Source organism: Branchiostoma floridae, chromosome 16 (genome assembly GCF_000003815.2).
Source record: "Branchiostoma floridae strain S238N-H82 chromosome 16, Bfl_VNyyK, whole genome shotgun sequence".
Lineage (NCBI taxonomy): Eukaryota > Metazoa > Chordata > Leptocardii > Amphioxiformes > Branchiostomatidae > Branchiostoma > Branchiostoma floridae.
This window is the reverse complement of record NC_049994.1, coordinates 13,379,621-13,407,567: the sequence shown is the minus strand read 5'-3', so window position 1 is coordinate 13,407,567 and position 27,947 is coordinate 13,379,621. Positions and strand designations below refer to the sequence as shown.

The window sequence follows — 27,947 nt, the reverse complement described above, 5'->3', positions numbered from 1 at the left end:
AGTACATTTGTAGTACCAAATGCGTTGATGAAACAAGATACTGTTTCACTTCTGGTCTCAAGAGTGTATACAGATCTAATCTATACAAGTAATCCAAATTGCCCCTAGCCTTGGTACTGACAGGCTTCCGTTTCGCGACGTCCTTTTGGATGGGTCGTAAAACCGGGATCCCGTGTTTGAGGACAGCTTCACCTCCATCACGTTAAAGAACCCACCACACTTATTGTAATATTGATAATAGTACTATTAAATTCCCAGTATCTTTTTGCAAGTAATTGTCACACGTTGATCTCGTCTCGGTGTGATACTCTATTGTTCACATGGAATTACCCGGCCCAGGTACACGTAGCGGTGTTCTGCTGAAGGACGTTCATTGTTTGTCACCACGTTAACCGTATTTTTCTGATCTATTATTCATATCATAATTAGACCCCAGGTTGTGCCACATACTGTGTACGCAATACCTTTCCTTGGAGAAGTCCAAACGTCATTCTCATGCTTAATTGCTTTGGTATCTCTCTGTGCTGTATATCTACCATTACCACGGCCAGACACAGTGACTTTCCTAGGGTGTTAATAACGAATTTTGCTGGATTGAAGAAGCCTACTAGTTTATCAAATGTTGAGTCGGATCCTCGAATGTTTTCAACTTGCCAGATGTACCTAAGGAAACATGTAAGTTATTTTTCACGATGTATACACTCTTGATATCTTGTTAGACATCGAATTTGACATCTTCAGACCAAGACTTTAAAAGTTGCGTTTCCACATCATCCACAATTTGTGGAATTGTTAGAAATAAGTCGCCACCGATTGTAGACAGTTGTGGAAGACGGATGGCAACAATAAGTCGATGTACATGTTTCCTGTCTTCGCTTGTAAAATCGTGAGACAGCCATGTAATTTCTATGTAACACGCGCCCCCTCCCCCTCCATTTTTTTTTGATTTTCACCATTCAAAGGAGAAGTCATTTTCTTTTGCGATGGAGCCATCTTTTACCCCTGGAGAAAATATAGCTATATAAGACGCACAAAAAAAGAATTTAAGTCTCACAAGAATTTATGACCACATCTACGCTGTTGATGTGGTCGTAAATTCTTAGTGTTGTTATCTGTCATGGTCATGTGATCTGAAGAATTCTATTGATGTTTTTTTGGTTATTCACGTAGATTATAGCATTGAAACTGCACGTGCATCCGATCGTGATTGTGTTTAGTATTCAAAACTACACCTGTTGAACATTTGATAATATCTATTGCGACAGATTCCCTTGTCTATGGGGATAGTTTGATTCATTAAGGGTTCAAACAATTTGTCAACTTCATCATGATTACACCCCTGCTGTTTGCTGGGACCGCAAAATACTACCAAACATTTTACAGATAACTTGACGAATTTCATTGCAAGAATTTCTGTTTACATTCTGTGTGTTTCTTTGCCTTTTAAATCATACTTACACTATGTCATCATGCTTGATATTCCAATTACTAAGGAAACAAGGGTCACACATTTGCAAATTCAATTTTGGTCGTTGTACGGTCGCCCCGTGATCGCCGTCTAGTGGAAAGAGAATACATTACGGTAATACTTTGCGGGCTTCAAGCACAACGAATACATTTATGCAAATCGTGTAATCTAAATGATTCATCAATAGATATGACTCTAATCGTCATCGTGAATAAATGATGATATCAGTGAGCTAGGATATTCCATCGTCTATCTAAAACGAAAAGATGACAAACGGTACCGTCACAGAAAGATAATAAACATTCGCGTGCCATTATAATCTTCAGTTTTCTACAGGTGATGAGATGGTAGGAGGATTGTAAAACTCATGCCCACACCTTGGGTGCGGATCCTACCACGGAGGGTAGAGGATGTGGTTGGCTATAACAATCATGGTACTTGCTTCTTCTGGTAAGTTGTTGTTTCATTGTCTTAGAATTAACGTTAGTAAGTGCCTTGCTTTTTGTGACATTAACTTTCTTCCTGATTTTGTATTTCTCATCTTGCATGGTGCAATTTGCTTCTTATTGTATTCTAAAATACAATCTGACTTAATGATATCTCTCTGTCTTACATTGTTTTTAAAGTCTACTCCTCACTTCTTGATTTTGAATTTCTTATAGGCCATATATATTTCTCATATACAACACCAGAGGGACGACTGCAAGTGTTTGTTTGTGTAGTGGATTCGAATTCTTAAACGTGCCCAGACTGGTGCGTCTCTTCCCTAACACATGGTCAGCCTCCGTCTGTAACTTTACGTCTCTTGCACTAAAAATTCCATAACAGATGCTCGACTCAGTTTCAGCCTAGCCTGGGTACCATCCTCCATAGCAACTTCCTAGCTAAGCGCTCAAGCGAAAATATTGTGCCAGCGGATACTACGGAGATGAGTACCCAGGCAAGTTTCACCTGCGTCGAGTGAGAAATTGCAATGAATAACATTGGGCCTGCTATGTATTCAGACGTAGAATCTCTAAACTAAAATGACGATGACTGTCTATTTAAGTTACAGTCTTACTGGAGGTGAAGAAAATATAAGACACGAACGGGAAAGAATGGAATGAATGTTTAGTCCTGTGGTTTATCTAGCATCATTTTTTTGCTGGATTTGCCTTTTTTTCGAATCGCGCATTAGTTTTGGGATCTCAAGAGGACGTCATCCATAAAGTCAGTGTGGCCTTAACACATATCTACCTTCAAACGACAATTGTTAAAACACCTACACAACCGATTCACACAGCTCTGTGCAACTGGACTTCGTTTTGCTCCTGTTCTACATGTTTCGCCACAAGGACACGTTAATCGATCCCCAATTTCCTTTTGTACAAGTCTTATTCATTGTGCATTTTGTATACTAGAAGTAAGTTATATTTTGTTTCCGATTATTACTGTATACACTGTACATTGTATATCATTTTTGTATCTTATTATTTGCTTGAATGTGTGTATCTTATTTGTTTCGGGGAGACAACTTGTAGAGGTGACCTGCCACCTGTTTTGTCTCGCCCTCCATTTGATATGGAAAGTTCAATAAACAAATAACCACAAGGTCACCGTGTCATTGCTACCACCTCCCTTTGTTCCAGCCTACCTGTCCGGCCTAGTGTTCTATCCGGAACAAACCAACGCGTTCTGTGAGACCATCGGCGGGCGGTGTCATAGCTTCATGAAGAAAGACCACAAAAAGGAGTTCAGGAAAAAGACGAAAAGGAGAAACCCGGTTTGTGATTATGTTTTGACTGCTTAAAAACCCTCTTTTGTGTCATTGATGTGCTATATAGTATGAGCAAGTCATGACCTACCAATTGGAATAGAACTCTTAACATACAGGAAACAATATATATGCATGTATATGAATGTGAATATATAAACATGAATGTTTCAAGACTCGTTACGTGCAAGTAGTACAAGTTGTCAGAACGTTACCTATCTTATATAATTATTGTGCAGAAACATTATCTCAAGGTATACAAATTAGCGCTAGTAGCGTACAATGATACTAGAGCCTTCTCAGTTTGCTCGTTGTTTTAGTTTTCCTTGGTATTGACATATATTGTGTCACATGTAATATTCCACTTCTGTTGTTTGATACTTAGCTGTTCTTTCCTACAGTTTTCACGTGCTTCAAGCTCTGAGCCGGAAAACACACATGATGACTGAGTGTAAAGGATTGTAGATGTAGCTACAACAGAGAATGTACCCAGTTCATACCAGGGAATCAGCTTTGCCGCTTAAAGCATTTGCTTTCATACGAGGCCGTTGGTGAAATCCAGCTCAGCCTTAATCAGGATCATCAACAACGTTAACGTTACTCAGTGCAGTTAAAAAAGAAACCGCTAAAAGACGCTTAATCAGAAGGACTAATCAGTGTTGTTGAATTGATCACGAACTCGAAGGAAAGCACATCAGACGGTGGTGGAAACCCGATGGCCGGAAAAGGGACCCTAGTCCGGCATCAGTTCGGGAAGCGCAAGAAGAGAGACGCTACTAATATCTACAATCAATGTTACGCGATCGTTTATGGTACCTTTATTCGAAGTTTACATGTATAGTTCTTTGGAATGAACAATATGATACCTGTGTCGACTGTTTTCCTCCACATTGGAGCACTTTGTATGTAGCTGCATTCTTATTGATAAAACAAAACACAAAACAGATGACCATTTCACTTAACTTGAAATAGTTTTATACAGGTGTTTCAAACACTACACAGGGAAGAGTGGACAAATTTATTACAATGTCGTAAACACCTTACAACTCTAAGAAACTATTTTCATTTAACGAAGATTGTTACGAATATACAGACCTAAAGCCATTAATTCCTTAAAGAAACTAATAAGAATCAATGATGACTACCTAAAATGTCACGTAACTTCATTTTACAAAGACTTTCCTTATGGAGATTACAATTGGCAAATACTACAGTTGTATTAAAACACTTTTGCTCTTGAGGCTTATGAATTAATGCATTTTGCATCTATTCTGAGACAATGTGGCCACTCTTGCCGCAGAATAAAAACGAAGTACACGAAATGAAAAGCCTAAGTGACAACAAAAGCACTTCATCACCTTCATTCAAAGGACACAACAAATCTATTTATTGTCAGATATTGATCTGAAATAGAATAGCGTAACAAAACAAGATTCTGCGTACAGAGAAATTCATATATTGCCAGAACATAATGCTATAGTATTTGTCTAGATCACTGTAGAGGCAATATCATGCTAATGATAATAAAAAAATACATTTGGCATGTTGAAATAGAAGAATACTAGTACTAGTATATATGGACTAACATGATAAATGCTTACAACAGATCCCCGGTAAAATTATTACTTAATGATAGAAGATCAGTCAATAATAATGCCCCATTTTTGCTTTCACTACACCAAATGATACATTTTACTCATTCTACACAAGAAAAAAATCTTAAGTAAATTATCAGATGGTGAAACATTTAGTCTAGTGACTCATTTCTAGCTAACAGTGTCATAAAATGTCATTTCTGCATGCATTATGAAAATATGGCATTTGTGAAGACCTCAGATATACGAGCCCTATTTCAGAAGAAATTGCTTCTCTCAAAGCCCATATTCACGTATTTTGCTTCCGCATTCTGGGACAAGGTGGCCACTCTTGTGCCAGAATAAAAACGAAGTACATGAAATATTAGGGCTAAGTGAGAACAAAAGACTTTTCGTCACCATTGTTCAATTGCACACACAACAAGACAAATCGATTTATTGTCACCCACTGACTCGAACTGGAAAAGCATAACACATTTAGAACAAAGGCTGCCGAATATAAACAAGTCATGTAAAGTCAAGGCAATATAACATTCAATGTAGAGTTACCTTTCTAAACAGTTATCCTTTTTATAACATGTATAACAGAGCTTCTACGCAAATAAATCAGTTAGAAACAATTTCAGAAACATTTTGCCAACAAAAACAATTGAAACAATGAATAGTGGAAAGGTTACCATGTTGTACTATAAATCATGCATTGTACATGCATTTGGTCAAGGTAATTGGCAAGATCTCTATCTACAGACAATGTCAATGCGTAACATCACACTCAATTAACTTGTCATATTGTGTTTCCATCAAATTCACACCTATATAAAGAAAACAATTCACAGTAGAACAGCACACACTAGACAAATGACAGGAGACTGATATTCGTACAACAGATTGTGGGCCTGCAGTTGCCTGACTACTGTTTTATCGACTTGTTTAACAGCTGGTTATCATCTATTGTCGACAGGGAATACCATAATGTCTTTGTTGGTTTTAATATGTTTTGACTGCATTTCTTCATGACGAGGAATGCCGCAGGTTGATGGTTTAGAAACTTCAAGAGTGACGCCCTCCGCACACAAGACTCTGGCCTGTCTCCGTGGTACACATGTACGATGTACGACTGATCCAAGTTTCTGTGACCATGGGTTGATGACTAGAATTGTATTCTGAGTTACTGCAAAGTTAGACCCTTCAGAGAACAGGGACTCCCCTGGTTCTGTTAGATCATGACGACCCAGGCTCATTCATCCACATGTCTTCCATTCTGTCCCCGCGTCGTCGTCTTGGTTCGGGACCCAAGATGACGATACAGGGCAGCTTGTGTAATGGTCTAGGTTCCCGACCCGGTAGACCGTCACACAAGGCAGAAGGGACGACAGGTGGTAGAAGAACCTGAGCAATCAAGAGCTAACAAAACCAGAAAAGTCACTGTTTTCTGAAGGGACGACAGGTGGTAGAAGGACCAACTTCACAGTAACTCTGAACACCATCCCGGCCATCAACATAGTCACAGAAACCGAATCAGCCAATCATCGAACTTGCATACCACAGAAACAGACCGAAGCCCTGCGTGCGAGAGGAGCCATTGCTCAAAAAATCTTCTAACCTCCCACCAACAGCATTCCTCGCGATGGATTAAATGCATGTTGCCACAAACCAAGACATTTATGGGGTCCTTATTATGGTTTTCGCAGCTTCAATTCCATTTAGACAGTTAAAATACTTAAAATGACGGAAATTTACGTCAATCAGGTCCTTGGCAGGGCGTAGACACGTGCACGAACAACTTGAAGGCCATATGCATGGAGTTCGGAGCACTTGGCATTGCATTGGGTCGCCTCATCTGGATCATTCCCACCAGGAACATCGGCGTGGTTGGTAGATCTGGCTTGATGGCTCTACATGGGTGGTGTTCATCTCTGGATCCACTTCATGGAACTACAAAAACGTTAAATTACAAGCAATGAGAAAAAGAACTAATAGCACCTCCTTGCTTTGTTGTGAAGATTCAAAAGGCAAAAGGATGACCTAAATTTCGCAGAATGTAGTGTACATTTTGCAGGAAAGAAATAAGAAAAACACAGAATGGAGTGGCCCAAAATGTCAAATTTGGTGAAACGGCTGACCTAAAACTGATAGAAGTTAGTGACACTGAACGTACTCGAACATCAGGTTTCAGCAAGTTGTATATGATCTTCTTACTGTTAAATCTGTCTTCAGTCTCGTCTTTTTGATGCCTGTGATATCTTCATGCCGCGTCTGAGGAAGGCACGGTCAGGGCGTACGCAGAGCTTCGATGTGAAGGCATCGAATGGTTTGACCAACTGCCTGGGGACAAAAAGCAATTGAGTTTGTGTTAGCATTAGCTTATTCATAGAGAAATGGCTTCAGAAGACAAATTTTCACTTTCTCCCGACATGCAAAGGACAAATATGTAAGCCGTTCGAATAACAAAAAGCCAGGGTAAGCAGAATCAAGCTAAGGGAATCAAATAATCAGTTCAGAGTTTATATAATTCAGTACAAATGTATCTACCTGGTTCATTGAGTACCAATCCAAAGAAGCCCGGCACGGTTGCGATGAGAAGACAGTTCGGTTCCAGAAGATGGCTGTACAGGCCGGGAAGTTTCTTCTTGTTCCAGTCTTGCCAAAGATGGATCTTCTAGCGCTGGCTACAAGTTGGTGTCGAGAGGTTGTCCCATATCGGAGTGACTCTTGTATGGGGAAGAAATTGGACCTTCGATTATCATGTGAAATCACTAGAAATTGAAAATTTACAGTCAAATATAGGATATACGTTTCATACACTGGTCTTCAAGTCGGCAGGCTTAAGGGATTTTTTGTGGTTCGTAACTAGAACGTAAACTTTAAATGAAGCCAAAAGAGTCAAACGAACGTAAAATACACCCAAGACTCTTGTATGCCCAAAGGTATTCTTGACTTATAATTAGCTGTACATGTCTTCCATTTTGTCTTCCTCACCTTAATCAAAGCTTCAAAACGCCGAGGGTCGCCAGGTAGTTGAGCCATGGGATTCTGTTGAAGGCTCCTCGGCGAGAGACAACCGGCGTTGTGATTGATGTTGTCGCAAAGACGTCGCTGAGACGCCTGGCACCTCGAGCTCCTTCTCATGCCCATTGCCGCCGCGTCCGAACATTTTGGCATGTACGGCGAAATTTGCAACAGAAGAGACGAGCACTGTTCTTCGATGGCTGATGAATCGACTGACAATGCTCGCCTCGTCAACTCCAATAAAAGTTAGTCTGCTACAGGTGCGGAAAATGTAAGACTGATAACTGGTCTGTGATTGGAGCCTGCTGAAGAAAATGCTAACTTGTCATTGGTCTGAAAAATGCACTTTTCACGATTGGCTATGTTTGATGATGAGATTTGTCGTAACAGTTTTGATTGGCCATATTTCCAGTATGATGGGTCTGCATGGGGACGAGGATCACGACATCGTCATTTACGATCATCCTATTTCAAATTTTTCATGCGTAAACGATGCAAATTAGATGTATATCTGTTGCCATGGTAACTTTCTGTTACATGTACTATGCTTATCAGATTTATAAACGGATCTGTAACTCTTGACTTAAGCTCTTTATTTAAAACTTATTTTGTGTGGTCGACAACCTGTTGCGAGTGTAAGCATACGATACTATCGTGCAGGTGGCAGTTCTAAGTCATTCTGATAGATGACGCTGTGATACCGCCAAAATTTATTTCAAGCGAGGTAGGCATTGGGCCCTTCTGTGATCTTCTGCGGCTCCGATACTCCTGCTGGGAGTGAGGTGCTATTAAAAAACATTTCGCATGCATCGTATGAACGCTGTTTCCAGTTCTTGACGACTTAAGTCTCTGTTGATAAATATACATTAACATGTGATACCGTATCTTAAACGTTAACGGTTGAATAGCAAGCAGCATTTGCCAACAGATAACCACCTTACGCTACGGCTGCCAATTCAAAAAAAATTTGTTCAGAACCTTGTAGGATCAAAATGTTTCTACACGCAATGCATTGTTTTGTTAATGAGTAGTTATTAAGTTCAATGTCTTATTGTCTTGGACGTTTATCAACAGGAAAATGATGGGGAAAAATTGTCAGGAACTTAAATGATTAAGTACTATTTTTCGTTCTTTGCTATCCTCCATTTTACGGTCAATGTCATATGATCTCATATCTGTCACCCATTCTGCCGATTTCGCTATTAAAGTCTGCACCTGCCACCTTGAAATGTCCTGGTCATTGGAATCTAAGATCTTTCCAGCTTGCCATTCACCATAGCTCCACTCCAAAACAAATGAACACGTTTCAACACCTTTCACCTCTATTATTTTCATCGGAATATGGTAGAGATTGTAACATTTTTCTGGTCCGTGACCGTCGGAAATCCGTCCACATGAACTATTTGGGTTGAACCTTAAATCTGCCTGATGACACAGCAATGAAGCCCATATATTCTGTTGTCTGAGCAAATATGTCACTTTTTTTATAATATTGCAAAAAAAAGCAACGTTTTCTACAATATTGAAAGAAATTAGCTTTATAAAAACATATTTTATGATCATTAAGAATGTTATTTAATAACGGCAAGGGTTGCAACAACATGTAGGCTTTATTTCGAGGTAGCTATGGGGTCTTGTCTAGGCAAAGGCCTTCGGGAGCAGCGCTGGTCCCGGCGGCGCGGTGCAGGCTGGGATTGAGGTTAGAACCGAATATTTCTGAAATTTTCGCGAATTTGCCCCTTATTTTGGGGCTATTTACAACCCGACTGCATGGGTGTTACTCCCCGGAAAGCTCCAAGACCAAAACTAGAACCTTTTAGGTTCGCCTGAGCGCTGACAGAAGCGGAGAAGCGGCCGAGAGGAGACGAGAGAAGGCTGGGAGGGCGGAGGTCTCTCCAGCACACAGACAGCTCGGCCAGGTAGGAGGACCCGCAGTAACTGCACCAAAACTTCACCTTTTTACCCCAAATACGCAGCCTGTCAGCCATTGCCTGTCCACTACACACACCCTACATGTATCCAGTATCTCCCGAAAGCCTGTGTGAGGACGTTTACGGGTGAAATGTGCTCGTAGTGGAGCTAGGAATGAAGTAAAATGGAGCAAAGCTCTGTCAGACTCCCAACCAGTGGTGCTCTGTGGCAAGGGGGAGGGGGGCTTAGATGATATTTTTCTAGAGATATGTTCCAGATTTGTGGGTTGAAAAACAGACTACAATACCCAAATGTGAAAATTAAGACATGTATATCACAGTTTTGTTTTTGGTTATAGATTTACAGTGTTAGTGTTGCCCCTGTTGTTAGAATTAAGATAAAAATAGATCAAGGCCAGATGGTAAAACCCTCAAAATATGACTAGCAGTAAACTGCAAAACAATACCCTTCAAAAAAAAACTATCTGCTAAAGATTTGATGTAAATCTCAATATATATATATCCATATATGCTGCAAGAACGTAACATTGTCAACATATAGTTGCGCTAAGGAAAAAACAACAACAATTTGCTGAAATGCACTTATATAATAATTTCAAGCTGTCCAGTACAGAGAGCTTGAAATACCACCCAGTTTGTACTGAATAGTACAAGCTGTATATTTAGACAGATTTATTTGATCCGCTCACACTGGAATTAACCTCTACTCTTTTCAATGTGCTGGAGGTGTGGCTCTCCTTAAGTTAAAGTTAAACATTTACGTTTAAACATCTGATCCAAGAGTCGTCCCTAGCTTGATTTCATCAAGAAATGGAAACATGTAGATTTGCAGCACCAGTTAGCTATGTACCTGCTTAGTTACAGAGTCTGAGATTCTGGTTTAAATGCTGCATAAAAATTAAGATTAAGAAAACAATTTCAAGAGATTTGCCTGGAAGTAAATCGTACTAGTCGGAAATCCACATCATGTATATTTTTTAGAAGATATGTACGATGATAATAAGTCAGGCCAAGAAGATTGCAAGGCAGACACATTTTGAAGATTGCAGGTAGAATTTTGAACAATTTGAAATATTAAAAAAAAAAAAATTAAAAAAAATCATTATTACCCTCCTGTTGGGTCAGGGGTCCAAATCCCAGATCTAGAAATTGCAATTTACTACTATAGGCTAGAGATAGTATGCTGTTACTAGGTTAAAATCTGATCCACATGTGCAGTTGGGGATATAACCTTAATTTTTGGGGCCAGCTAACTTATATGTTGATTTCAGTTTATTTAGCACCTCTGTAATAGACTGTATATCTTCTGTAAATCTATAAAACTGTCACAGATGTCTGCCTCGATAGTTCACTTGTGTTGATGCCGTTTCAAAAACCAAGTCAAAGATATCAAAAACACTTGATTTCAAAATTAGGTGTGCCATGTACTTGAAGAGGAATTTTCCAATGTTTACAAGAGACTTGAAGAGTCAGGCATTTCATTTATATAGTTCCCACTGTCTTTATGTGAGGGGCTAGAATGTTTTCTAAGGGCACCAATCCCCCACCACAAAAATTATTCAGATTGTAATCATACTTTGCAGGAACAAAGTGGACTTTTTATAATTTTTAAGATCAATATGTCTGTATTTCACTGTTGATTAGAAACAGTAAAACTACAGGAAAACACAGTAAATCTTTGGATATGTCACACCAATGGTAAGAATCAGACAGTGGATCTAAAACTGGTTGTTCAAATGGTCCATATTCCCACGGGCACAGACTTAAATGTAAATTTAATACATCCTAGATTTGTGTGATAAGAAATCCAGCAACAAGTGATTCTTTTCCAGCGCAGAGTTTGCTTCTTGAATTGTGGCAGGAAAATTATCAAAACCATATATTCAACCATGATTGCCCCATCACATATTGGTACTATAGTATAGTGATGGTAAAAAAAAATCCAATCAAAACAAAGCAAAGATTTACTGCTAGCCTATGTAACCTTTGTAGCAAGTCAGACACTGTAACTATTGACACCGCTCCCCTACTGTCATCCCTGTGGGCAGAAATGGGTTCTATAAAAGTCCTGTTTATACCCACTGGTCTGTGACTTGACAGTAAACCTGGTGTAGCAGTATTAAGTCTGACTGACTAGACAAAGTGGCTCCATCGTTCATGATGCATCTTGGTTAATCATAGGGCTCTTTTTGTACGTTGATGACAAAACTCAACGTTGCTGTATCTCTAAATAACTCCATAAAGTCTGGACTGCCCTTTTTATAGTTCAAGAGCCGACAGCTAATGATTAGTGCGCAGTAAAAGTAAGGCTGTGCACCACCGTCAAACCTACTGCAATGTTTCCCATGCTATGTTTGTTTTGTTGCTTTGTCAATCTTTATATAAAAAATGGAGGAAGGCTTAATGAAAATATAGAAAAATTATAGCAATCCTGTTATAGATGCAATTTTCACCACGATGAGTCACAATGTCATCATACCAGCTTTCAGTTCAGTTCAGTTTTAAAATGTTTCAATGCAACAATTCTCAACATTTATGCATTAGTAGATGGAGATATTTGGAAACTGTTGCTGTCTGACTCTGAGTATTTTGTATACTTCATATTCTGAATGACACAAAATTATAATCTTTCTTTTTTAGAAATCAGATAAAAAGTGGAGTGGTGATTCTGAGAGCCAGTGTCCAGGGAATTTGGTGTGCATTATCCTAGTACAAAGATATAATACACTAGTATGAGCATATGAGGTTTTGATTATACTCTGAACATTTAGAGAATAAATGGTATACATAATGCTTTATTTTTTTCTTCAAAAATAAAGCAGTACATCCCAAAACCAAGTGATTGCATTCTTGTGGCCTGACTGAGTAGACAATAGGAACTCAGATGATGAATATACTGAGTAGAAAACAGTAATGATGAATATACCAGGTCCCTGAACCCAATTGTGGTACAGGTAGTAATCAGCTGATAGCCCAGGGTGTGTGGGAGTGTGTGATCTACATCAGCTCTCACCTGTGGTGCTTCCATGCATATTTAATGAGTCCAGATAGCCCCAGGACACACCTATATATAGAACCGTTGATGAAAAGATGAAAACACAATTGAGACTTGGCGTGGTGATGATAATGACTGCACAGACCTGGCTCGAAATACCACCTGTATATGCAGATTAGTGCAGGTAGAATTGAAGCTGTGTGTAGATATTTCTTTTAATGTCTACCTATTCCTGATGTGTCCATGATAGCACCAGCCTACAACACTCTGGTGACACTGACAGTGGCTCAAAATGTCTTACATTCCTCATAGTAGTATGATATACATGTACTTGAATACTGAGGATTAAAATATTTGAAATGGTACTAGTGATTTCGGATGGCGATGTTTAAGCCAACAGTCTGAGGGAACTTCAGACGCAAGCCTTGGCACCAAATCTCTGCACGTAAAAGGACCCAACACACTTATCAAGAACCGTAGGTTTTACCTGCTTGGCTTGGCTAAACATGCAAGCCGTAGTGAGGCCTCATTACACTACATGTGTATTAGCTAATGAAAAAGTGTCATGCTTTGCAAGTTCAGTCTGAGGTCCAACTGCTTGGCCTTCTTCAAAATGCAAAAGACTAAGAAGTGCAGGAAACCTTGAAAGTTACCTGTACCAGTAGGTACTACAGCCACAGTTCAGGTACACAGAAAAAGGGTTTCAATCCCTGGCAGATCCATTAAAACATCTGTCATTAGTAACAGTTGTGCTTTTCTGAAGCGATCATCATTATCATTATTACCTTTGCCAGAATGGCTAAGGTTATGTTTTGGGCTTGTGAGTCTGTCTGTGTGTGTGTCTGTGTGTCTGTTAACAGCATAACTCAAGAAGTCTTGGATGGATCCCGATAATATTTGGTAGGTGGGTAGGGGTCGGGAAAACGAAGGTCAAGTTCGATAATGGGCCCCCTAGCGGCTTGCTAAGGTACTGCAGCAGAACCTCAATTTTTGATATCTCGTGTTCTGGACATGCTGTGATCATGATTTTTGAGTGGTAGATAGCCCTCAAGGCAGAGAGTAAGTGCTGTGAGTTTGGGCCCCCTAGCAGCTTTTTTGGAACTGCAGGCGCCGGTTTCCTTTCAAACTTTGGATGAGAATAACTCTACAACGTGTTGACGGATCGTCATGATTTTTGGTATGTAGATAGAATGAGTGATGACTTACATAATGGTATACTAATTATGCAAATCAGCAGCTAATTTGCATAATTAATGAGGAAAAATTATAAATCCACTTCATTCCATGATAGGACTTTCAAACTTGTCACATATGTAGCTGGGAAGGAGAGAAATGTCGACAGATATCAATTATGCAAATGGTGACCTCATTTGCATAATTAATGAGAAAATATGAACATGTTGACGGATCATCATGTTTTTTTGTATGTAGGTAGCGTAAGTGAAGACCTACATAATCAGATAACAATTATGCAAATCAACAGCTAATTTGCATAATTAATGAGGATATTTTATAAATTCACTACATTCCATGATAGGGCTTTAAAACTTGTCACATATGTAGCTGAGAAAGAGAGAAATGTCAATACATATTTATCATGCAAATGATGATCTCATTTGCATAATTAATGAGAAAATATTAACGTGTTGACGGATCGTCATGATTTTCGGCATGTAGATAGCCTAAATGAAGACTTATATAATGTGATACTTATTATGCAAGTTAACAGCTAATTTGCATAATTGATTAGGAAAAGTTCATAAATCCACTGCATTCCATTATAGTACTTTCATCAAAGTTGTCACATATGTAACTGAGAAAGAGGGAAGAGAGTAAGAGGTGTATTTAAAGACTTTGAAAGAGAATAAGTCAAGAATGGATCAAAGGATCATCATGATTTTTGGTATGCTGATAGCTTAAGTAATGCTTGATACAATTTGATATCAATTAATTGTAAATTGGTATCTAATTTGCATAATAAATGCCGAAATTTTATAAACCAACTCCAAGCATTTAATTATAAAGAAAATGAAATGAGTAACGCATTTGTCTACAGACATCATTCTACATAACAAATTATTTGGCAAAGGTATGTGTTCGTGGAACTCTAGTTTCAGTATGTTGCTCACTAATCAATTATTCATCTGCTAACATATGTCTGTGAGAATGGGCACAAAAATATTGGTATATCACTTCTGCAGTTTATTTACTAACTGTAGATTTTATCCTGATTTTTTATACTATTATTATAGTTGTTTTTCTTTTTTCAGAGCCATCTGAGCATCCATCTGAAGTCTCAAGCAGTTTTGACAGTATGGAAGACACCAGCAGCGCTGATGATCACAAAATGTAGAAGACTCGTCACAAGAAGAAGAAAACAAGACTGAATGGCAGATTTTTGTGACTAGTAACGTGTGTTCCACACTATATATAGTCTGTCGTGAACATGCAGTGATTCTTGGCAAGTAAAGCTCACATCTTCTAGGAAACATTTCTGCAAGTGTTTAGCTGAAGACATCACCAGGATATAAATGGAGCGTAGCGGACTGAGAGCAGTTGTCTCAGCGTGCTGTCAGCTGCAGTGGCGTAGCTGCTGAATCGTGTTGGTGCCTTTCATGTTGTTGCTCTCACGGAGGAGGAGACATGAACGTGAACAAGGAGAGCAGCTGCATCGGCTTCCCTCCACCGCTAGGGGGCACAGTGGATAAGTCCATTTTTGTGGTGGTGCCCTTCGGCTGGAGGAGAATTGTGGAGAATGGGAGGGTTATCTATATTAGGTAAGGCCATCAGTTTACATTGAAGATGAAGAGGAAGTTGTTGAAGAAAAAAAAAGAAATTGCATGTCATATATTTCATTTGTTTACAACATGCAAAATGAGATAGAGCACACATGTTAGCACACGCACTGCCAAAATATGCTATAGAATACCTGCCATTATTATCTTGTGTTGTTAAAGGTGTAAAAATAAAAGTAGTTTCTTGCTTTAGATGCAGACATTTCTTTTGATAATCATTCCCTTAGAACATTTGATTAAAGATTATAACTGTCTTATCACTTCATGTTGCATGATAATCAATATCATCAGTCACATGACAAAAGAACTCCAAGATGAGATCTACTGGGTAAAAAAAACTGCGTCTTGACTTGAAAGCTCCTCAAGTAGGCAAATTTGTTGTATGTAATCATTTAAATTTTTTGGCAAAAGTACAAATAAAAATTATTGACATAGTCTACATCAAGCTTATGACTCCTTCTATACTTCTAAAATTCTAACAGCTCATTAATGTTGTAACCAATTTGTTGTTGAACTTACCAACCAAGTTTTGTGTTGTGTTGTGTTTCAGTCCTGACGGTTCCTGTCTAGTGTCTGTAGACCAGGTAAACCAGTACCTGCAGAAGGACGGGACCTGCAAGTGTGGGCTGGGATGTCCTCTTCAGGTCAACAAGGTTAGAACAGAAACATCCTCTAACATTTAATCTGGAAAAAACATTGCAGTTGTCTGTGTTTTAAAACAACCAGTCATATACATCACAGCAGTAAAAAAGAAAGAAAGAAAGAAAGAACCAATCAGAAAACAGAAAAGGATGGTATCTATTATCAAGCAACCAATCAGAAAACAGGACAGCATTATTCCTCTTTTGAAAAAGTCAACCAGGAAACATGACAGCAGGCTTCCCATCTTTGAACATCCAATCAGGAAATGGGCAGTAGGGTTTCTATGATTGAACATTCAATAAGGAAACAGGATGGCAAGTTTCTATGTTTAAACCTCCAATCAGGAAACAGGATAGCAAGTTTCTATGTTTGAACATCCAATCAGGAAACGGGGCGGTAGGGTTTCTATGTTTAAACCTCCAATCAGGAAACAGGGAAGCAGGTTTCTTCTGTTCAAACAGCCAATCACTAAACGGTGGAGCGGGATCTTGTATTCAAACATATCCAATCAGGAACGGGACAGATATTCACAGGAATCTTTTAATTAATAGAGTTTCCACAATGTTTGAAGAAAACAAAGACAGGATGAAACTAACACAGAATTAAACCTAAAAAGAAATTTTCTGAGACAAATTTTCATTTAAGGTTGAAAATTTATCTAGTATTAATTCATAGAGATCTTTAAAAAAATTAAGGAATGGAATTCCCACAATCAAGAAAACAAAGACAGAATGAAACTAAGACTTAATCAAAGCCCCCAAACAGTGTGTAATTGGTACCTGAAACACAAACCAACTACTCAATATCAACGATGTCTGTTTTCCAGGTGTTCAACTTCGACCCCGGGGTGCTGGTGCGTCACCGCAGCGCGGAGGAAGTGAAGTCGTGCCAGGCAGAGGACGACCTGACCAAACTGTGCAACCACAAGCGTAAGATTCTGGCCATGGCCACCCTGATGGAGCCTCCTGTCAACACCCAGTCCAAACCCAGCTTCACTATGGCTCCCATTAGAACGGTGGAGAAGGGTGTGTGGGCTCTCACTGTCGCTCGCTTTGGCTGCCTCGAGATGACTCCTTGGTTCTTAGACTTTCTTTTACCAACTATGTCATGTTTTCTGATACTTTGGGATAGGGGAGAAGACGCGGTGTGAAAAATTGGCAACAAGGCATGGGGGAAAATTTATTACCTGATACTACTTATCAACAAGTGTGATGGTGATCTTAAATGTCCCCAGCACACAGGACTGGAGGCATAACATCCTCAGTAAACACTATGCCTTCCTCTGGCTTCAGGGATTTAAACCCAGAACCTTTTGGTTTACGTAACAAAATACATGTATAGGAGAAATAAATTAAGGTGAGAATTGTCTTTTGGTTTGATGATTACCTATTTTCCAGACATATGAGAACCAAGGAGTAAGATTGATGTAGCCTTTAGCTTAACAAACTTCGGCTTATTGTAACATTCCAGCAATAATGGTGGTTTGGGCTTAAATTTGGTAGTTCTGCTCATATAAAGCTTTAACTTGTTCATTCAAGCTATTGCTTGTGAAATATGAATTTTAGGTAGGATTTTCACATGCTTTTGTATATTTTCAGTTCCTATCAGTAGGACCCATCGACCCCAGAAGTCCAAACCCCTCCAGGCTGAAGACACCCATCCCCGCTACACCAACGTCTACATGAGGCAGGTCGTCTCCTCGCACGAGGGGGGGCCGGGGATGGGGGTTGGGGGACACCCAGGGGTGATGCCGCAGGGACTGAGGCACTACCCCGAGCAGCCTCGTATGCCCATGCAGCAGCAGCAGCAGCCCCCACCCTTACAACACTATCCTCCACAGCAAATGCACATGCAGGTAAGAGGAACGGTTCTTCTACCCATTTTGTAAAGGCTTTGCTTTGAGCAATCTATAAAGAAAACAATGTTTGGTTCTATCATTAGTTTATGTTTTATATGAAACAAATGCTACAAGTTACTGCGAGTGAGGTCTCTAACTAGTCTAAGATAAGGTTGTGTGGCCAAAATGCGTTATAGTTGTGTAGCTTCTTGCCAATCACTTTGGTACATTGGTTAAAATGATGTAAAAGAACCCTTAATGAAACTCTTAACTGGTACTTGAGTTGTTTAAAATTTTGTGTATCTTTTCCTCCAGGAACAACAGCAGTTCATGCACCAGGGTGGCCCTCCCATGATGCAACAGAGGCTCCGTCACCTCCCGATGGCGCCTCAGCACCAGATGGCCCCCCACGGAGGCATGCCTCCCCATCGTCATGGCGACGGCCACGCCCTTCAGCATTCCTACGACGGTATGATGGGGAATGAGTTCCCCCACGGCGGAAACATGGGCGGGTACAACATGATGCCACAGCAACAGCCGACTCCTGTGTACAACAACGCGTACAGTCCCGTTCCCATGCGGAGAAGGACGAGTTCAAGTAGTCGGGGCACACCAAGCCCTGCCCTTAGCAACAAGACTCACCGTAGCCCCGCGTCGGGAGTACCCAGCCCCATGATGAGCCCAACGGACATTCGGTCGAATCCCAGTTCTCCGTTCGACGCTGGGGTGGGTGGCGGCAACCCTGGGTTTGTGTCACCCACGCTGCAGGGCATCATGCCTAATATGGGCATGGGAGAGCCTCCTGTGATCGTTCCCCTCCCCAGCAACCTCCCCCTACCCACAAGGACTACTCGGCCATCGGGAACAGCCCAAAGGGGGGCGACTGTCACCCCCCCTGTCAGTATTGCCCCCAACCCAGAGGGGGTGTCGGGAAACCGCCAGGTGCCTTCCTCCTGTATGAAGCAAAGGTCAGAGAGCTTGAGTAGCCAATGGAGCCCCCCTGCCCAACGTAGGGGGTCCAATTCAACCTCCGAAAACCCCCCTCCTCGGCAACACCAACAGGGGCAAACTCCCTCTCCCCAAGAAGACAAGCCTCATGGACTAGTTCAACATCAGAGGAACGTTCCGAACCCCCTACTTGTCGGCAACGATGTCTTCCCCCAAATAAACCCCCTTTTCTCCGCTGGTTCTGGTAACCAGGGGCAGCAAAAGAACCCTAACAACCCAGGACTGCTGGGGGTCACGTTGCAACAGATACTGAGCCGTGAGAATGCTTCGTCCTTCCCAGCATCCTCTCTGTTGTCGGCAGCCGCCAAGGCGCAGATGTCAAGCGGCTTGGGAAAACAGTCATACGGTACGACGACAACCACGTCATCGCCATCATTCGGCCAGCTTCTCCAACAAGGGAACTACAGTCAGGCAGGCAACAAAGGGCAGAGTGGCGGGGGAAACTTTAATGCGCCCAACCCACCGCGGTCGCGGAGAAGAACGGCCAGCGGATCTACTAGACGGAAATCAGGCCCGGATGATAACGACTTAGGACCAATTACCTGTCAGAGAACACCCGCTCTCAGCGAATTAATGGGGAGGATAGCGAACGTGACTCCGGGGCAGGGAAATCCAGCTATGGGGCAGGGAAAGCCTCTCCTCAGCCAGGGGAACCCTCCCCAGGGTCAGGGGAGTCTCCCCCACCCCCCACAGGACACTTTAAACACTGCTCAGGAGAGGTTCAGGCTGGCGCTGCAGCAAAACGTTCATCAGGCAGGTGGCGCTCCTGCAAACAGCCATCCCTCAGGTATGAGTCATCCTCGTATGAGTTTCTCTCAAGGCGCGAGTATGCAAAGGCACGCAGCGCCGGCGCAGCACTCGCAAGGTGCGCCGTCAGGTAACGTATACGGGAACAACTCTGCATCTCCGGCCATGGTCACAAACAGTGCCACCACTGTACTGTCTGTCCAGAACCAACAACATCAAGGACTGCACCAGATGCATAAATTTTCCAACACCTCACAAGCAGAGCTGAGTGTAAGCAGGAATGACAAGCCTGTGACCAGTAGAAGTAACGTTCCCACCCTTTCCACGGCTCCTAGCACGTCAACAAGACAGGAACAGGTACAGACTTTTGCCATGGGTACAAGTCCGTGTGTTAATGTGAACAGCAGTATGGCTACAAGTACTGTAGTACCCAGCTCTGTTACTACCATCCCACAGTTCCAGAGCGCAGCGTCTACGGTCTCTCACAGCACAACCACCATCACCACGACCACGGTGGCGACTCAGGTCCTGCCCACAACTGCTGTGTTGTCCACCGGGGTCGACCTCCCCATTGTGCAGCAACAGCTCACCGGCATCTCCCAGACCCCGCAGCTACTGAACCCAGCTCTGCTTCAGTCCGTGCTTGTACAGCAGCCTGGTCTGGTCAACCCTGCCATGGCGTTGAACCTCCCGCTAGCGTTAAATGCGGGGTTGCTTAGCAACCAGGGCCAGCAGACTGTGGACGCTGCCGTCAACGGCAGCATCAACCAATCGGCTGGTCTCACCCAGGTGTTGCCGTCACTTGCCCAGGGACAGTTGACGCTGAATCAGTTGGCATCACTGCTTCCGCAACTCAGCGAGGCGAACGTCCAAAGCCAGAACGTTGCCACGTCCGGGCTGCCGACCAGCGTGAATCCAGTACTGACGAATCAGCAGAATGTGGAGTCGTCTCAGGCAGGGAAGGTAGCGCCGTCTAGCGATGCCGGCCTGGCACTGCAAGTGCAGCAGGGCGGGAACGTGAACAGCGGCAACTTCATCCCCATCGTGCCGGCAGGAATCCTACCGAGCATCGACCTCACGCAGCAGCTTACTCAGCTGGGTGGGATGTGTCTACCCGGAAATCTCAACCTTGGGATGAGCTTGAATCCGCAGATCCTCGGACAGGGGCTGGGGAACCCATCCCTGGCAAACAACCTGCTGCTGACTGCAGGAGTCCTGAACCTCAACAATCAGAACCTGCTGCAGATCCTGCAGCAGCAGCAGCAGCAGATTCTGCAGAACTCGGGGATCAACCCTGCAGCCCTGCTTCAGGGGGTGAACGTCGCCACCTTGCCGCAGCCGCAGCAGAAAAACGAAACACAACAAAATGACAGCAAAGAAGCGGAACAGGCAGTGGAAGAGGCTGCCCCAGAGCCTGCAGTTTCAGTCAGTCAACCAACACCAACGTCACAAGTACCCAGGCCGATGAGCAGTAGTCAAGAGCAGCCATCTGAGGCAATGTCTCAGGCATCAACTGTGGAGTCGAGTTTGGAAAATTCTGATTCAACAATAAAGACAGAAGCAGGGGCGACAACTGTAGTGACTGAAGCCCAAAAGTCGATGGTAGATGCGATCTACACAGCTGTTGTCGATGCTGCCAGTCAAGGGGTCAAGGTTATAATTACGGAGCCATCAAGATCGATCATGAGTACGACAGCAAGCTCCACCACTGCCACAACGTCTGCACTTCCCCTTCCAATCAGTCAGGGGGCGCTCAGTGCAATGAGTGCATTCACGGCATCCATTCCTGATCCAGTGAACCTCTCTGCAGCTGTGAATGCCGTCGTCCGTGGTGATGACCCCTTATCGCTCGGAGGGTCAAGCCGCAGTAGTCGGTGTGACTCAAGTTCCGGTCATTCTTCGCCGAGTCGCGGGGGCAGTACGCCCAGGAAAAGCCCTGCTCGCTCTCTAACACCCGGGTCGGCAAAAGTTTCCCCCGTTGCGCAGGTATCCTCTCCGGGATTGGGCACATTTGTGAGGGAGCAGCACGTGATACACACTGGGTCATCACAGAGTCCAAAACCCAACACACAGACTTTCCCACACAGAAGCCCTGCAAGATCACCGGCACGAACGCCTGTCATGGCTGTCCCAACAAGAATAAGAGTAGGCGGCGAACCAAGCACAGAAAGCGAACAGCAAATGGTAGACCCGTTGCAACATGTCGATTTGGCTTTTAATGTCCCACAGAGTTTGGAGCCTTTAGACACAACAGCAAACAATTCCTCTGTTTCTCCAGATGGTCCGAGTGTGGAAAACTCACATGTCCACCTGAACAATAACTACTCCAACGAAAAGGAGGAGACAAAAGAAGAGACTGTTCAAGATAATGTACAGTCTCACGAACTGAGTCAGGAGAAAGCAGCACCGGATACGTTAACATGTACCGGTGTGAACCACCTTGTTCCGAGTCCCGGTGTCAGCTCTTGTAGCTCCTCGAGTATCGGTACGGCAGGAGTTTCTCCGTCATCAGAACCATCGTCACTCACATCTGTTGAAACGTCCCATTTCTCATCCGTTGAGGTGTCACAATCCTCGTCTCTCGAAACGTCGCACACAACGTCACAGGAAGTTGCGCAGATTTCATCAGTTGAAAGTTCCCAAGTCGCGTCGGTTGAAACATCACACACATCCTCAGCAGAGGTTTCGCAAAGTTCACCAATGGAAAATTCCCTAAGTTTACCAACTGACGTCCCCAACACTTTATCATCTGATCTCCCCAACACTTTACCGTCTGACGTCCCCAACACTTTATCATCTGATGTCCCCAACACTTTACCGTCTGACGTCCCCAACACTTTACCATCTGATGTCCCCAACACTTTACCGTCTGACGTCCCCAACACTTTACCATCTGATGTCCCCAACACTTTGCCATCTGACGTTCCCAACACGGAAGCCTTACCTGAAGCAGTTTCTACACCACCAGAAGTTGCTGAGGAAACGGTAGAAAGTAGGACAGAAGCACCACCTGCTGACTTAGAGGTGAATTGCACGCCCGTAAATGATACAACTCCTGTTGAAAATGACTGTCATTCGGGTAAAGAGAACTTTGTGGCCGAAAAGGAGAGGAAAAGGGGAACCAAGAGGCCAAGAGAGGAGGTGGAGGAAAACGGGGAAGAGTTGCCCTCTGACCTTTCCCAGAAGGCACTGCCAGCCAATGAGAGGAGAGTTGGTACCAGAAATAACCCACAATCCCTTGGAATAGCCCTGAGATTAGCAGCAGCTGGTGAGTATATATTTCTTAAAAATCATCACAATCAAACAGATCATATTGGAATGTCAAAATTACTAATTTGACAATCATTTCAATAATTTACATAGTATCATCCTTTGGTGGCTTGAATTCATGTACCTTGATGGGTGCTTTTTCTTATCAGCAAAGATTGACACTGTATGTTAACCCCATAAATAGCTTCAGTGTATTTTTACTAAAACTGATAACAGGACAACCTTAATTTTCTTGAGGTAGATTTTGTTTTTGTTTTTATCAGCACACATTACCATTTTTTCCTAATTTCTGGCTGTTATTATCTGTGGCTTTAGATGGGGAGCTTGATGAAGCTGACTCGAGGGATTCCTCCCCGGAGCCCCCCACCCCCCGCGGTCCCCGGAACTTCAGCACAGGAGACTTGGTGTGGGGACAGATCCGCGGTTTCCCCTCCTGGCCAGGGAAGTTGGTACAGGAGAACGATGTCAAGGGGAACCATGTCAAGTCAGAGGAAGGCAAGGTAGGGTGGTGGTGTCGTCTTCTTTAATGTAGCATGTGGGGTTTAGCCTAGCATCTAGCCTAGCTCCGGTTTGCTCCTTCCTTTGATCACTTCCCTGCTGAATTGTCTGGCACCCACCCCCATGTAAAAGTTTGGCTAAATATCTCAGAAGCAATGTAACAAGGATCAGGCTTCTGGAATCTGTTACAATGCAATTACAGTACAGTACAATCTTTTGACTACTTGAAACCAGTCAGAGCTTTTCCTTACATTTTTTGCAAAAATTTGAATACCAAACAATCAGTATTGAAACTTATACTGGTCCAACTCCAAGGGACCAAAATGTGGTCATGGAGAATAGTGATGTATGATAGACAACCATTAAATGCTCTTTAATAAAGTGACACAATTATCTTTTTGGGACATTCAAGTGACCACTTGCAATATTCTATCATTCCAATGTTCTATCAATGTTCTTATTAATGTTCAATCTTTCCATTGTTCTACCAATGTTCTTATTCAATGTTCTATCTTTCCAATGTTCTATCTGTCCAATGTATTATTTCCATGTTGTTTGTTTGTTGCCAGGTGTGGGTAAAGTGGTTTGGTGACCACACCTACACACAGGTGGAGCCAGATAAGCTGAAGACTCTGACAGAAGGGCTAGAGGCACACCACAAAGCCAGGAAAAGGCACAGGAAGTGAGTACCATGCACATTGTTGGAAAAACAAAGTTGAGAATGAATGTGGAAAGTTTGGCCTTTGTCAATTTTTCAAAATTGTATACCCAATCCTATAGACAAAAATGATAGAAGACACATGCAGACATGTAATGATACAGACACACATTAAAGCCAGAAACAATACTCATTTGGATGGAAGTATCAAAGGAACTTAACAGATGCACAGTCAGGTTGGTCAAAAGTAACAACTATCTATTGCAGACTCTGAAAGGTTAGACCTTGATGATAGTGTTCAATTATTAGGCAGCCTTGTCAGTCAAACCAATAGATGAAATTATACAATGCTGACACATCTGACTGTTGTTTGTGCAGGGGCCGTAAGATGAACAGCAACCTGGAGGCAGCTATAGAGGAGGCCATGCTGGAACTGGAGAGGAAGGATGGCATCGTAAGTGGACATATTATATGTTCGTCCTTTCTGGGGGATACAGTGATAAAAGCTGGGGTAGGATGGAGGACATGATACATGATTCTGAGGTCTGTTACAAACTTCTAATCGAAGCCAACAAAACAGTTAAAAAAGTTGTGTAGAAGATGCTCAAGTACCTTTAGTGCCACAGATTGTGGCAACGTGTGGCCTTGTGGATACAGTTGACTCAGAGTCTGTAGGTTCTGGGTTTGAATCCCAAGCTAGTCCTGATATTATGCCCTTTGGAAATGAACAGAACCTCAAGCAGTATATGCTATCAGAACCTTCCAATTCTATGAGAAACTTATCAATAAGAGAAGAGGTAGTTTTACTGGTTAAGTAATGTAAGTAATCATGTCTCTTTATCTTTTCCTGCAGGTTCCTGACCCGAAGCCACGCACAGCAGGCCGACCTAAAGCAGTGAAGAGGAGAAAGACACACAGATGACACAAAAGCACAACGCTGTGCAAACTGTCACTCTCCCTTTCCTGATTCTGTATGGTCCTCAAATCCTTGGACATCACATCCAACTGTGCTGACTTGAAACTTACTTGTAACCACAACCCAGTTAAACAATCTTTAATCAAAATTTTATCCCAAAAAACATTCAAAAGGCCAAGTTTATTCATGTAGTTTCAACAAAAGCATGATAAAACCCTGGATATTTCAGTTGACCCTTTTCAGACCTAAAACAGGTCTATAGAATTGTACTCTCCTATTTGATTTGAAGTATGTGTGGTCTTGTTATTGTCCTGTACTGGAGGCATTGAAAAGTCCATCCTGATATTTTTTTAAACCCAGACTGTTAAAATTCACAAAAGTTGCTTCTAGTTCTCTGAAAATTTTTCAATTATTTCAACTGATGTTTTGTCAAGGACTTGAATGACAGAATCAGGTTGCATATGAGAGACAATATATTTATTTTCAGGCTGTTGAGAGCTTGAAAAATTTCACTGGAAACACTCTGTGAATTTTCCATCTGGCTATGTGTGGTCTTTTCCATGAATTCAACATTTTATAGGGGCTATTGTAGACCATCAAATTAACTGTATATATTAATGGATTTGTTTTGTTGAAAATTTTGGTAAAAATATTGAATAAAATAGCTGCTTTCTAAATCTGGCAAGCTTATGGGGACCTTAATGGAGGTTTCAAGACTGCTGTACTGTATATTCTATGCAGGAAAATGAAGTGATGAGTTTTCCTGAGTCCCCTTCACTAGCCTTAGAGAATGTTTTTCATACTGAAGTGGTCTGGCTGAAAGCAGAGGCATTTGCCATTCCTGGACTTACCTGCATGTACAAAGCCAAGAGAAGTGTAATGTATTTTCAGAGAATGCCTTCATTGAAGAGGTGACATATTTATACTATATAATGCCCTCCTCCCTACCCCTAACCATGCCCTTTTCTCGGCATGTAAAATTAAAACCAAGATTGTACAAGAAGATTTTATGGTTCGCCAATAGGAATGGCCGACTGACTTCTGTAAATGAAGATATTGTACATACAGGTAATGCAGTGAGGGTGATACGACGACAGAAAGAATTTTCCTCACTTTTTGTAAATACAGAACATTGTTAAGGCTTAGCCCAATCTAAATGTTAATGCAATGAGCTGTCAATAGGCTTTAGGAAGGGGAAATGATCTACTTCTTTCTCTTCTGTAGGTCGTGAGAGTTTTGTGAGAACAGACATTGGTCACAAGAGCCCGTACTCTTATTGTGTGAATAGATAACTGTCTTACAAAACAGTTTTCATGGGAACCCGATTTAAATCAAGGGAAATAATTGAAATCTTGTATAGAATATTAATTTTCTTTTTTTTTAGTGTTAATTGATACCTAATGAAATGAAGCTGTAATAATTGGCTTCTCAGTACTTGAGATTGTCCGGGGAAAAGTTAGTAGGTAGGATCTATCTGGTGCTCATAGGAAAACTTTTTTCTTGAACTGCAAAAATCTTTGTGATCCGGAATGTAATATTTACAGACTATATATTAGAACTTATGTTTACAAAGTTTATCAGTTACACAAAGCGAAAACAAACATGGACAGATTGATGTATTTAGTACTACAGTATTTATTTAACCTCACCTCAGAATTGTGTATCTGCATTATATAGTACAATTGACGGTTTTCATAGAAGATTTGTGCAGTTTAAGGGGAGAATTTGCCAGGAAAGTGTATGTATGCAATGCTTTATCTATGATGGCTGAGGCCAACGTGTGTACATATGTAAACGAACTATGAAAGGAAGACATACTTGTTTGTATCGGAGCTATGAAATGATCAGAATGTGTACTTTAAACTTACCTAAGTAAGTTTTGTACTTTTCTCAACTTCAATTAGTAATGAATTGACTCTTTGCTGAACCCTATGTCTCCAAGTTTGTATGGATGCTCGTTAGTTTTATAGATAATTAATTAAGATGAAATGGATAATTACATAATTATATGATCTACTTGACAACAACTTACCAGTCAAATTCGTTTTTATTTGGGAGTTAGGTGTGATTTGTTTATAGCCAAGAAGCAACACCCATTCAACAGTACAATTTAGCACAACTTGAAACATTTAACACTATCGTAGTGTCTGTGGCACTAGCAGTGTTTATTCAAAGCCAGCAAAAACAGCACACAAAGATATGTAGGGGGTTTATAACCGTTACCATGTGTTTCTACAGTGCAGTTCCTGTTTGTTATGCTAGAGGGCACCACTCAAGCATGATATCTGTCATCTCTGATAGTCTTTGTTTAATTTCACTTGCACTGTCATATAGTCCACTCTGCTGGAGTGTTCTTAACACTTTGCAGCTGTCAGAGCTGCAATCAGTCTTTCTTCAAATCTCATCACCAAATTTCCAATTCCTTCCGCACAAGGTCAAAAGAGCTGATGGGACTCTAGGTTTAAGGTCTCCGAGGTGGTTCAAATCCCATACAACAAATTTAAGCTCCTAGAATGAACTGTCAATGCTATAAAGTTACACTAAATTCAGAAAGGACAGTGGTTACTATTAGCTTAAATACCTTAGAGGCAATTAAGCACACTGGGTTTGCTATATGGCCCTTTATTACCAAGGACGTTATATCTTGGCTATATATTTATAACATTATTACGTAGTACATATTATCTCTAGAATGCAGTCATTATACCCCTAATGTTAAAGTTCATTGGTCTCAAAATGAATTTCATGGATTTGAAGACAGCCAGTTACTCTCTAGAAACGAAGTGCAGACCTCATATTGATAAAAGATAAAACTTGATACAATA

The 27,947-nt window shown here is 41.7% G+C and overlaps 1 protein-coding gene and 2 long non-coding RNA genes across 4 annotated transcripts; 2 read left to right on the top strand and 1 right to left on the bottom strand.

Annotated features, from left to right (window-relative positions):
* The first annotated feature begins 1,791 nt into the window (after nucleotides 1-1,791).
* Nucleotides 1,792-3,899, top strand: LOC118403934. The gene is made up of 3 exons (XR_004829719.1): nucleotides 1,792-1,918; nucleotides 3,097-3,230; nucleotides 3,623-3,899. It is a non-coding gene; the product is annotated as an uncharacterized LOC118403934 (long non-coding RNA).
* Nucleotides 3,900-6,504: 2,605 nt separating this feature from the next.
* Nucleotides 6,505-7,146, bottom strand: LOC118403653. The gene is made up of 2 exons (XR_004829668.1): nucleotides 6,975-7,146; nucleotides 6,505-6,751 (listed from the first exon to the last, which is right to left on the bottom strand). It is a non-coding gene; the product is annotated as an uncharacterized LOC118403653 (long non-coding RNA).
* A 2,294-nt stretch (nucleotides 7,147-9,440) lies between these two features.
* Nucleotides 9,441-25,202, top strand: LOC118403133 (methyl-CpG-binding domain protein 5-like). 2 transcript variants are annotated; one of them, XM_035801628.1, is made up of 10 exons: nucleotides 9,441-9,744; nucleotides 15,022-15,528; nucleotides 16,097-16,199; nucleotides 17,015-17,117; nucleotides 17,787-18,043; nucleotides 18,341-23,048; nucleotides 23,366-23,550; nucleotides 24,118-24,230; nucleotides 24,585-24,660; nucleotides 25,060-25,202. In XM_035801628.1, exons 2-10 carry the CDS (start codon nucleotides 15,395-15,397, stop codon nucleotides 25,126-25,128), a joined length of 5,748 nt encoding a protein of 1,915 aa, XP_035657521.1. In that variant the 5' UTR covers nucleotides 9,441-9,744; nucleotides 15,022-15,394; the 3' UTR covers nucleotides 25,129-25,202. The 2 variants fall into 2 exon arrangements, with proteins under 2 accessions (XP_035657521.1, XP_035657520.1); XM_035801627.1 differs by having other exon boundaries at nucleotides 17,015-17,213.
* Nucleotides 25,203-27,947: the final 2,745 nt, after the last annotated feature.